Below are 13,008 nucleotides of genomic sequence, written 5' to 3'. Positions count from 1 at the left end.
AGTGTCCTTCTGCAACATTACAGGATTTTTCAGCCAATTTGTATTTCGGATTGGATGACTTCTGCTTTTATCAACAAAACAACCACACTAGTTAACAGGAAAGAGCACGTTCTGTGTGAATACTAATACCATAAATGACCTTGAGAAATAACTTAAGATGACACCATGGTTAATATGTAATGTTCTAATGTTATAGGTTCAATGTTTGGCACAGTAGAGGAGTATGAACCGTTGCTTTAACTTCAATCTAAGCAGTTCTTTTGCAGGAAGGTATTTACATAAAGTAATTCAATATTCACAAACCTGCATAAATCTAGTTGGGGTCACAGATGACCAATGTGTATCCTGGAAGAAATTGGGGCAAGGCAGGAAATAGTTCATTAGAGACCCATTCATGCACACATACCCATGCTAACAGGAGAAAATTTAGAGTCATCAATTAACCTAACCCACATAACTTTTGACTTGTGGGAAAAAAAAACTACAAAGAGAAGGTAAGAACATGCAAACTCCACATGGACAAAAACAGGCAGCTTAATTCTCCTGAGTACCAAAAATGTAACTAAATAGTTAAGGGACACAACAAATCTTTCCGTCGTATTAAATAAGACAGAGGGAAATTAATGAATTATTGAGTTAAATCTATATTAGTAAATGGGTAACTGTTGATGTACAAATAGGCTCACTGAATGGTTACTTCCAGAATAATGAACAGATCTGTGTTATGTTCTAGGTCAGAAAATAGTAATAGGTAGCCACTTATGAACAAGGGTGGGACACCATCATATTTTAAAGTTATCTGTGTACTTGCAGTAAATACAAAAGCCAATCAAAAACAATAATGGTATTTTTACATAACCAAGGTTGTCTTCTTTTTTGTACATCATAAGATCTGACATTGTCTACGGTCTTTCGTTAGTAAAATATGTGATTTTCACAAAGAACTGCCAGGAAAGTCAATGTCCATGCCCCTGTAACTAAGCACTGGAAGAAGCGGATATGAAAAGGTATGTATGTATTTAGTTTATTCCAGGCATGAAATACAAGAAGAAAGCAAAAACAGCAAGAAAAATAAATGAATAAAAATACACTAAACTGTTGTGGAGTAACTGCAACCAAAGGCAGGAGATGATATGTAAATCGCAGCACAAAATGTAAGGTTTCTGTGAGTCCAGCGGTAAACAGAAACTGTCAAGGTCTGGTAAGAAAAATAATTTTGAATGTAAAGGTTTGGATGAGTACATAATTATACATGCTTAGTCACGAAATGCTTACTTTGCTTGTGTGTGTTTGTACTTTTTTTTTTGTAATATATAACTTCCACTGCAGTTCTGGTTTTGAGAGACTGTTTAGGTGCAAGAGATTAAATGTTTCCAATAAGGGGGGCACCTTGTGCTAAACAGTATAACTTTGCAATGCTATGGGATATGAAATCTAAACTTGGTACAATGATAGCTGACAGATTGGGGGACAAAAGAAAATTGATTCCAAGGTTGTGTATTATAAAATGTCTTGGTTATTTACTGTAAAATCCAGTTTTTGGACAGAAATCCCTATAGTGCCAATTGTTGTGTGTGTTATATTTGTTGATATTGATGCAAAGATTTTCGATCATACAAATGCTTCCTTTCACTACAGAGTGACTGAAGGTCTGAATGCTTTACTGTAGTATGAAAGTAGGAACCAAAACTTCAAAATAAAGCCAACAGAAGTAAATTGATCCTCATTCCCCTTTACTCATACTATGATAGTTTAGTGTGAACACTTAACCTAAAAAAAATCCATGTTTGTAATATTGGAGGAAACCAGACTACCCTGGAGAAGCGAAAAAAAGTCACATACGACAACAACAACAACAAAAAAAATATTATCAGCATTCGGGCAGAGAACAGAATGGAGACCATCAGGCTGTGAAGCTAACCTGCGTGTTACTAAGACTGAAGGTAATTGAAATAGACTAGAAGAAGAATGTGTTTCAACAACTACATTACTGTTTCATCAGAAATATATTAGTACTTATCATTCAATAAATTATCCAATGTTTACCTATTTTTCTTACCACCCTCTCTTACATACAGCTTAATAGGTAATGTAAAGGGAACTCATCAACATTACATTGGGATAAAAAAATGTTAACTACAAGAGGAAAATGTGCGTACAGTAAATAAACTGCAATTTGAAAAGTGGCTTAAGCAATATTCTATATTCAAACTTTCTAACCATTTATAGTGGTTTGTTTTCTTATAATATCCACAATATTAATAGTCTACAGACAAGATCAGACCTGTCTGCAATACATTTTTAAAAGTTTTAACACTGTTATTCTATTGCAAGACTGTTTAAGATTTGGCAGTCGCACCAATCACTGCACAGTTTGTACTAATAATGAACATTTTCTTCTTGTACAGAATATTAAAACATATATCCACATATTATTTAAGTTAATGGTTTTAAAATCAATACATCCAAATTATAACCTATAAAAACACTAATTCCTCTAAAAAGCAATTTTAAGGTGCTACAAAGTCAGAGCACACGCAGAGAGCTTTAAGTTTAAGATATGAGCCAACTCCGGATGGGGCTGCCAGAAATATGGAGGGCTATATATAATCTGTTCTACATTAATTACAACAAATGTTGAGTTTTTTAAAATACAGTATGTTCTGTTCCATAATAGATTAATACATTACTAGCAGTTTACGTTATATATTACTAATGACACCTACCTACAGTGCATCCGGAAAGTATTCACAGCGCATCACTTTTTCAACACTTTGTTATGCTACAGCCTTACTCCAAAATGGATTAAATTCATTTCTTTCCTCAGAATTCTACACACAACACCCCATAATAACATGAAAAAAGTTTACTTAAGGTTTTTGCAAATTTATTAAAAATAAAAAAACTGAGAAATCACATGTACATAAGTATTAACAGCCTTTGCTCAATACTTTGTCGATGTACCTTTGGCAGCAATTACAGCCTCAAGTCTTTTTGAATATGATGCCACAAGCTTGGCACACCTATCTTTGGCCAGTTTCGCCCATTCCTCTTTGCAGCACCTCTCAAGCTCCATCAGGTTGGATGGGAAGCGTCAGTGCACAACTATTTTAAGATCTCTCCAGAGATGTTCAATCGGATTCAAGTCTGGGCCACTCAAGGACATTCACAGAGTTGTCCTGAAGCCACTCCTTTGATATCTTGGCTGTGTGCTTAGGGTCGTTGTCCTGCTGAAAGATGAACCGTTGCCCCCGTCTGAGGTCAAGAGCGCTCTGGAGCAGGTTTTCATCCAGGATGTCTCTGTACATTGCTGCAGTCATCTTTCCCTTTATCCTGACTAGTCTCCCAGTTCCTGCCACTGAAAAACATCCACACAGCATGATGCTGCCACCACCATGCTTCACTGTAGGGATGATATTGGCCTGGTGATGAGCGGTGCCTGGTTTCCTCCAAACATGACGCCTGGCATTCACACCAAAGAGTTCAATCTTTGTCTCATCAGACCAGAGAATTTTGTTTCTCATGGTCTGAGAGTCCTTCAGGTGCCTTTTGGCAAACACTAGATGGGCTGCCATGTGCCTTTTAGTAAAGAGAGGCTTCCGTCTGGCCACTCTATCACACAGGCCTGATTGGTGGATTGCTGCAGAGATGGTTGTCCTTCTGGAAGGTTCTCCTCTCTCCACAGAGGACCTCTAGAGTTCTGACATAGTGACCATCGGGTTCTTGGTCACCTCCCTGACTAAGGCCCTTCTTCCCTGATCACTCAGTTTAGATGGCTGGCCAGCTCTAGGAAGAGTCCTGGTGGTTTCGAACTTCTTCCACTTACGGATGATGGAGGCCACTGTGCTCATTGGGACCTTCAAAGCAGCAGAAATTTTTCCGTAACCTTCCCCAGATTTGTGCCTCGAGACAATTTTGTCTCGGAGGTATACAGACAATTCCTTTGACTTCATGCTTGGTTTGTGCTCTGACATGAACTGTCAACTGTGGGACCTCATATAGACAGGTGTGTGCCTTTCCAAATCATGTCCAATCAACTGAATTTACCACAGGTGGACTCCAATTAAGCTGCAGAAACATCTCAAGGATGATCAGGGGAAACAGGAGGCACCTGAGCTCAATTTTGAGCTTCATGGCAAAGGCTGTGAATACTTATAATAAATTTACAAACATCTCAAGTAAACTTTTTTCATGTTGTCATTATGGGGTGTTGTGTGTAGAATTCTGAGGGAAAAAATGTATTTAATCCATTTTGGAGTAAGGCTGTAACATAACAAAATGTGGAAAAAGTGATGTGCTGTGAATACTTTCCGGATGCACAGTACATATTGTAGAGTTTTTTTTTTAGCTTGCCATCAACACAAATTACAAATTTCAAGTAGTCTTTTTATTATTTCATGATAAGGCAAACTGAAAAAAATACAGCTCCTGTACTTCAGAATTACTCTACAAGCCATACTTTACTCTTTGTATTTTGATCCAAAACTGTATCTTACTACATAAACAAGCTGAAATGGGACAACTTTGAAAATGCCATTAAAAATACCCAATGAGTGATAAATTATTAGTTTTGTCACTCTCCCCCAATGGAATTGCTTAAAAAATGCACCTTTTTAGCTGTATTTTAAATCTTCTACATTCGCCATCTATTATCTTATTGAAAACTGCATTAAAACTGTTCTGAGGCAAATTCCTGTATATTGTCAATATAATAGAAATCAATACTACTTTCTCAGGTCTACATATTTAGATTGTAAAACCTTTGTTTCAGTGTAATTTATCAAGTATTGACTGATGTATTTTATCACGTTACTGTTCGTTTCACTTAAGAGTGCTATTTGATGCTGTTCACAATGGAATTTTTAGAATGAATTTCTTTATATCGTATCTTAAAGACTGATCAAAACAGATTGCTTATAAATAACTTATAAATTACTGGGCGAAGCAACTGGTTCGGTGTGATTCAAGAGATATAAAGCCGCCCAAAGTCAGCTTTTAAATATAGGACATTTTTCATTAAGGCAGTTAAATATTTACGTTTGCAGTTAAAGGGGTCACCTAGCGAATGAATAATAAACAGGCGCCTGGTGAAAATGCTTTATTATTTATTTGTTCAATTAAGTACATCGTAAAATGCAGATGCAAGCTTTTATTATGCTTCTTACCAGTTGAAAGAAAAAGAATCCGTCCTAAAAACCCTGGAAAACAATCATCGAGTTAGCAATTAGTGCATATTCCACTAATTCTTCAGTACTTATTCGCATTAAGTAGATGCCTATTGGAGTGATCTGGAATGTGTAATGTCAACTCATATTACTCTGGACCTCATGCAAAACTATGTATTTTAAAGAGTCGGTCAGTGCTTCTTTTCGACGGTACATATCGCCACCTTCATAATACAGTAATAATAATAAGAACAAGAAGAAGAGATCTCATGCGGTCACAAATTGTGATCAGACTCCTACTGGTAAAACACAGCGGCTCCCAACTTTAAACGTCTCCGGTATTTCCTGATTGTAAGCCTGCGACAACTTACAGATCGGTGTACACGGCAAATAAAAAATTTCACGATGACCTATGTGACAATACACATTAATATTAGGGCATCGGCTTATAGATTCACCAACGATCTTCTCACTACTGTAAACTCCTATCGCTTTAAAATCAATTTTCAAAGCTTAAAATATGCAACCGGTATCCATTACCAGACAAGAACAAACCAAAACAAAAACACGAACCTTTTCAGGCACCAAGCCTTCCGCTTCTTTCGCGAGGCCCTTCTGCATTAACGCCGTGTTGCAAACAATCTTCACCATGTTTTCTCGATCTTTTCGCCCTTGTGTGAAACTATATTATTTTCTGGAAGAAACAAATACAGTGACTCTTTATTCTACTAATTCAAATAGAATTTCCTCTGCAGTGACGCACTCTCTCTTCCCTGCCACTGTATTCGCTTTTTCAAACCGGAAAAGTTCCTCATTCATTTCCGGCTTCTGTCTCCGAAGTTTCAGGCGGAAGTGAAGCTCTGCAGAGTACGGCTTCAAACACGGAAGTGACGTCAAATAGGCGCCCGGTTGGTGTTACTCACAAATGAACAATAGTTGTATCTTTCGAAAATTAAACTGACGTTAAGTAAGAAGTGATGCTCAGAGTTGTTATGTGAGATCTTGAATTGAGGGGCATCTTGGTAAAATCGATCCATTGTCTGCTACCGTTCATTACAAGGGAGCATCATCAGAACCTGTCATTTTTTGAAGCGTGTGCAGGAATTCCCCAGGGCACAGAGTTCAGTCTAACAACTTGTCCTTCACATTCGACTCCATACAGACCATTGTCTCGCTCCACTGGCTAATGGCTTGCCTTGCATTACAGGCTACTGAGGCTGTCTTCACACACTCCGCAAGACACCCAAGTTTGGGGGCATTATGGAGACCCAAACGGCAAAACACGCTCATTACAATAGCCAGGGGTCATATACGCAAGTGCGGATGCCATTATAAGAGTCTTTTTTTTCTCTTGTATTCCAACAGCATTACACCAAATACGTAACGTTTGCAATTAAACCGGACGCAAGACACAACCAAAGAAAAATAAAGAGGGTTGAAAATTGCTGGATTGCTTGCTGACGAGCTGACACACTGTCGTTTTCTTTGCCTGATGATGCAATGAGAAGTCAGGCAAAATTACACTTTTTACTGGCTAGCTAAAATGATTACGATATGCAAGTTTTTGAGGCAGCCCAGGCCCCTTCTTCAGGCAAGAAGTAATCTGATTGCATCTTGCCTGAAGAAGGGGTCTGAACTGCCTTGAAAGTTTGTATTTTGTTTTAGTTAACCAGTAAAAGGTGTCACTTTGCTTGACTTCACTTTGTTTTTGAGTAAAGGTGAGCAGACCACAGAAAATGTAGTTGTCTTCACATTTAGCAAAGTGGTGGAGTCACAGAGCAGCAACAAGGGTTCAACATTTCAATTGTACAGTACTGTATTGTTACGTTTGACTCCCACGGACCAGTGCCCTCACCCCCACATCCAGCCCCATCACAGGCCATTGGCCCACGTCAGTGGCCAGCCTTTCCCTGCATACCACTGGCCCACTGCTACAGAACAAGCATCAGCTCTTCAGGCTAATGATTTACCTCAGAGAATAATGAAAAGAAGCTTTTGCAAGTCGAATATGTGCTTTCCTTAGGCTAGCTAATTGCTGTATTTCCTACCAAGTCTTTTTTTCATCGTTTAAATGATAAAGAAAAAAATATCAGTCAAAGCTTTCTCTTGAAAATGTAAATGTACTAGTTTACGCCTTTTAAAATTTGGGCCTTTTTTTTCTGTTTTTTCAGTATGTTGAAATATGAATTTAGTTTCACAGACCAAAGCGTCACTGAAGCACATGGAAAAAATAAATGGTATATACGCAATGCATTATAGCAACAATGGTACAGGTAATCCTTTTTATGTATTTCCAATGATGTAAAGAAATCTCACCTTTTAACAAAATTATGCAACCAAATTTAATGGAGTTTGGTTATAATTCCCTAAATGTCTGTTTGTGGGGTTCATGAGATTGGCCGTCGGTAATCTGTTAAAACCAAAAGTATATATGGGGAGAAAATGCAAATATTCTAATAAAAAATGATGTAGCTAGGATTCGAACCTACAAATGTGGGATGGAAGTGAGAGGCAATATCACTAACCAGCATCAGTCATGCTGTAGTCATCAATCAATTAATGGTCTTTTTATTCTTTGTTTACACATATGTGACAATAAATTTGAACTTGAAAAGGGGTGTAGCACTAAATGTGCATTTTAATGCTCGTGTAAAATAATATCTCATGTGTTGTGTTTATTCTTGTCATCTGCTAACACTGACAATTTAATCTATCCCTATCCACCCATTTTCAAACCCTGAAAGTGTATTTTTCAGTAGATTCTTAAAATGCAATTCTAAAAGCATAATACAATTGTGAAATAATATAATAATTATTGCAAAATAACTTTATTTGAATGGCAGGAAAAAGCTTCTACTGTTGTCTCTAAATAACATTCTGCTTTTAACTTAATTTGGTCAGTCTTTTTAGTGCATATTATTTATAATATGTTATCTCATAATATGTATGATGACTAACATCTAGCCCACAAATGCTCAGAAATTACCAAATGTAATTTTTATGACAAATTTCTGTTCCTCAAAAAGCTACTCAAAACCCCCATCAAACGACAAACTACATGTGACAAAAGTGTGGTCACAGAAATAAATAAATATTGTATATAGTTTGCTAGGATCAGTATTCTCCTTCTCTTCCAAATTTTATATATATATATATATATATATATATATATATATATATATATATATATATATATATATATATATATATATATATATATATATATATATATATATATATATATATATATATATATATATATATGGGAAACAATTTAAGGGCTGGTTGAAGGTAATTCTCTGCCATAACATGAGGTGCTTCTACATAATAACGACCCTTTCTTCTCCTTCCTCTGCAGAAAATAAGATTGACACCACCTCTAGTGTCAATCTTAGGCCACCTGGACCTGTCTCGTCCCTCGAGAATGCAGAACAACTGGAAGAGCCACCATCCTAGTCAGTCTGCCTGTTACAGAAGTTGGCACAACTTATTTTATCTTTAACACTTTTTTTTTCATCTCAAAGTTGTATAATTATAGGGGGTTAGCCGCAAGATGCACCAATTCACTCTCTTTGTCTTGTCTTTTATAATATATATATATATATATATATATATATATATATATATATATATATATATATATATATATATATATATATAAAATATTAAGAAATATATTTATTTAATATATAAGAAACAAACAAAAAAAAAGCCACAAAGCTTTTTGCCACTAGAGGGCAAGCTTGTCATCTCAGGACGTATTACACTGTTGTTCTGGCACTTTCTCTTCAAACTGTTCCTGAAGTGAGTTCATAAACTGTTTTCCTGTTGTTTATTGTTTCTGTTCATGTCAGTTTATTATAGACATATACTCTCTGATTGCAGTGTCTCATACTTGGAGCTGTAACATATTTTTGGTTCTTGCATGGGATTGGCATATACACTACTGACAGTGCTAATTCAGTGATTACTGAATTATGGGGCCAGTATAACATTTGATCAGAGCAAGGTACTTCCAGTGGACAGTGGGCAAACATCAGAGAGTAAGCATGTCCTAGTTGACAGTGTTTATCACTGAAGAAAAAGACATCTGAAACATACATCATGGCCATTCACAGAAAAAGACTGGTATGGACAATCAAAAAAGGCCTATACAAGTTAACTGATGATGACATTTTTGAACTAGCTTAAAGGCCTTACCTACCCCACATAATACACATACACCAGTGTTAAAGGCTAATAGCCTGCTCCTACTGAAAGACCTTCCTTTACTCCATCAAAGAGAGTTCAGGATTCATGGAGACCTGGTAGGGGATCACATCTCTGATTTTAGTAATTATATGATACAGTAATATATGGACAATAGTTTAATAGAAACAGATTGAGGAAGGAGTGAAAGAAAGCTATAGTGAAACTGAAATTATTCAAGGTATCTTAGGAATTATTAAACCTGGGCAGTTTAAGGATATCGTTTGGGTGAAAAAAACAGTACTGAGCTCTTTCAAGACTTAATGTGTGCCAAACAATATGATAGGGAAACTTTACAACAGTTTCTTTATTGGACGATTGGACTCAAGCAGAAAGTGTTTTTTGCCTCTGAGAAGGCTGGCACAGAGATCAGATATGAGACACAAACAGTTCAGAGTGTTTTTCTTCATTCTATCTGTTAGAGCTTAGGTATCAAATACAATGATATGAGGAGGGAGCTAACTGATAATACTTTTACAGATGAAACCCTTTTCAAACAAGTCATCAAAACTACCAGTGATTATAAGTGTATGAGAGCGCAGATTTGGAAGCTATTCTCATCAGAATGCACAAATAACACCTGAACAGGAAAACCAAGACAGCCTACCAAGAAAATGTAAGAGTGAAAATAAAATACAACAGCTGCTTGCACAAGTAGTAGCTCTTGCTAGAGTTGTTGACTCCTTGAGGCAGACCAAAACAGCTGAACATGCCTGTCTGTACAATCTCAAGAAAACACCACTGTCTGTACAAGATAAAAATATGGATGTCCTAAATGTTTGCAGCAAGGCAGCTTAAATTGTGCTCACTATTTTATTTATGGTGAAAAAGGACATACAGCTATAGGTTGTTTAAAGAGGTCAGAGCAACAGGGAAACACACAGTTGAGAGACATGCAGTGACTGGCCAGCACAAGGGGTCCCAAAATGACATAAAGGAGTGTACCTCAGCTCCTATAAACTCCAAGGCAGTGTACACTGCAAAATGTCAAACTACTCATGACAGGGTTGCCCAAATTGTGAGTAAATGCTTACTTAAGTGCTATATGAATGGTTTAGCTATTACAGCTTTACTTGACACAGAGGCACAAGTTAATATACTTGATCCTTCATGGAAAGCTAAGTACTTGTCACATGTTGGGCTACGTCCCCTTGCTGAACTGACAGGAAGCAAAGCTATAAATATTCAGGCTGTAAATGGAGATATCATTTCATTTGTAGGTTGGATAGAAGTAATTTTGTGAACCTTCCAGGGAATGATGACCCAGATCTCTCCATTCAGATTCCTTTTCTAGTGAGCCAGATGACCATTGAAAGAACATTCATTGTAATTCAGGAGCTTATCAGGAGACAGAAAAGTGAATCTAGTGTCCTTATTACTTTGATGAATCTATTTTGGAGCAATGGAAATAAACAGTGAGCAAGCCACTACCATTGTAAGTTGCATTCAAACATTAAGCCCAGGGTGATGAGCAGCTTTGGGTAAAACTGGGGTTCAATGTTATTATGATTTGTTCTGGCCAAGTAACACATATTAGGTGCAGAATTAAAGTTTTTTGTGTCTCAGCTGACACAGTTGTGTTGCTTGAACCACATGAAGGCAATAAAGAATTAGAACAACTAAATATTTAAAAAGGGTACAACTTACCCCTACTATACAAAAGTATGGTAATGAAGTGTCTTCATGACAATATGGATCACATTGGCAGAGAAAGAGTTATCAGCCTTGTCAGAGATAGTTTCTACTGTTCATTCATGAAGAGAGATATTGAAGAATGACAAATAAATGTCAATGCAAATAACAAAAGAAGAGCCCCAATGGGGACCATAACTACAAGTTTATTCCTTGAACATCTCTCAATCTGCTACCTCCATTTACAACAAAGCAAGGGAGCTTGTGAATATACAGTATCTTTGTGGTTGGTGATCACTTTACAAGATATGCTCTAGTTTATGCTACAAAAAACAAGTCAGGCAGAACAGCCAAAAGAATATTCATTGATTTTATCACTCGATTTGAATACCCATCCGAATTACACCATGACCAAGGTTGAGAGTTTGAAGATGAGTTATACAGTGCCTTAAAGAATATGTCCAAAGTAAAAACATTCCCAGAGAACTCCTTACCACACTCAGGGTAACCCAGCTAAATAATTCAACAGAATGCTTCTTTAGATGCTCCAAACTCTGGAGGACAAAGAAAATTGAAAAGAACATATAGAACATGTTGTCCATACATACAATTGTATCAGACATGAAGCAACCGTCTTCTCGACATTTTTTTTAATGTTTGGACACCATCCACGACTGCCTGAGTCACATTCCACCAATGCTAAGAGATGGGTTGCATGAATGAGAGAAACCTACTCAATTGCTTGTGACTGTAGCAAACAGACTATTGGCTGAGGATAAAGATACTATGACTGCCATATCAAGGATATTATTGTTCAACCTGGTGATAGAGTTCTTGTCCAGGACATGAATGCAAGAGGTGGACCACCAAATATTTGCATATACTGGTAAAAGCATGTATATATTATAAAGGAACAGCAAAACAGTAGTGCTCTGTATAAAATGAAAATGGGCAAGGAATGTCATGCATTCTGCATTGGAACCTCCTTCTGTTGGTGAGTGGCCTGCCCTTTGACACCCTGAGTAAGGAGAGTGTAACTCAATCTATAAAATGACCAAAGAAAACAGAAAAAGTAATCATTTATAGGAACAACAATACAAGTAGCAAATGAAGCTCTAAAAAGAGATGTTAGACATCTACTGGTTCAGAATACCTCAGAGAGAGAAAGAAGATCCAGTTGCAAGCCTCATTAAATCACTTCAGACACAAACAACCCAGTGAGTGTCCATTGCATTACCCAAGATATACCCAGAGAATCAGAAATAATTGAGTCATCAGGCCTGCAAAGAAGGGTGTACCCCTTCACTCCTAGTGCTGATTGTAATGAGCTGTGCACACTGTACTTGACTAACTTGTCTAACTTGTGTGAGGAGTGTACAGCTGTCAGGGTGTTTTTAAAGATTACCACCAGCATGGCACAGGGCAGGAGTATGTCAAAGAAGCAGCCCACATAATAGGGATAGAATAACATTGGCATCATCAGAAAATATCTTACGGATGTCAATGTAGAAGCACAGGGGCCTGCAGGAGACAAAAGTCCCCATAATTTATGTGATCTTAATGCCCTATGCCCAGGAACGTAGATGCACCAGAATAAAGTAAGATAACTGTTGCCTAGGTGGAATCAAACAATGCAGCAGGCAACCATGCTATTCTCATAAATACCTGATGCTAATGAATGACACTGGGGAAGAGAAATTATAGTTGGCAACACATCCAACCCAACAGAGGGTATGTATACACTCACTGACCACTTTATTAGGTACTCCTGTTGAACTGCTTGTTAATGCAAATATTTAATCAACCAATCAGATGTCAGCAACTCTATTCATTTAGGCATGTAGACATTGTCAAGACGACCTGCTGAAGTTCAAACTGAGCATCACAATGGGGCAGAAAGGTGATTTTAAATGATTTTGAACGTGGTATGGTGGTTGGTGCCAGACTGGCTGGTCTGAGTATT

The 13,008-nt window shown here is 37.1% G+C and overlaps 1 protein-coding gene and 1 long non-coding RNA gene across 3 annotated transcripts in view; one reads left to right on the top strand and one right to left on the bottom strand.

Annotated features, from left to right (window-relative positions):
- Window positions 1–5,981, bottom strand: part of LOC120537207 (integral membrane protein 2A-like) — a 41,110-nt gene extending 35,129 nt beyond the window's left edge. The window contains exon 1 of the mRNA XM_039765968.1: window positions 5,739–5,981. Within this exon, the coding sequence (XP_039621902.1) occupies window positions 5,739–5,816 (78 nt within the window). The 5' untranslated portion in view covers window positions 5,817–5,981. The remainder of the gene's footprint in view (window positions 1–5,738) is intronic.
- Window positions 5,982–5,999: 18 nt separating this feature from the next.
- On the top strand, window positions 6,000–8,718 carry LOC120537208. Of its 2 annotated transcripts, none has more exons than XR_005635280.1 (3): window positions 6,000–6,073; window positions 7,337–7,438; window positions 8,524–8,718. It is a non-coding gene; the product is annotated as an uncharacterized LOC120537208 (long non-coding RNA). The 2 variants fall into 2 exon arrangements; XR_005635281.1 differs by having other exon boundaries at window positions 6,048–6,132.
- The last annotated feature ends 4,290 nt before the right edge of the window (window positions 8,719–13,008 follow it).

This window comes from Polypterus senegalus, chromosome 10 (assembly GCF_016835505.1).
Source record: "Polypterus senegalus isolate Bchr_013 chromosome 10, ASM1683550v1, whole genome shotgun sequence".
NCBI classification, from domain to species: Eukaryota; Metazoa; Chordata; class Cladistia; order Polypteriformes; family Polypteridae; genus Polypterus; species Polypterus senegalus.
Note: the sequence above shows the minus strand (reverse complement) of the source record. Positions and strands in the feature narration are given on the sequence as shown.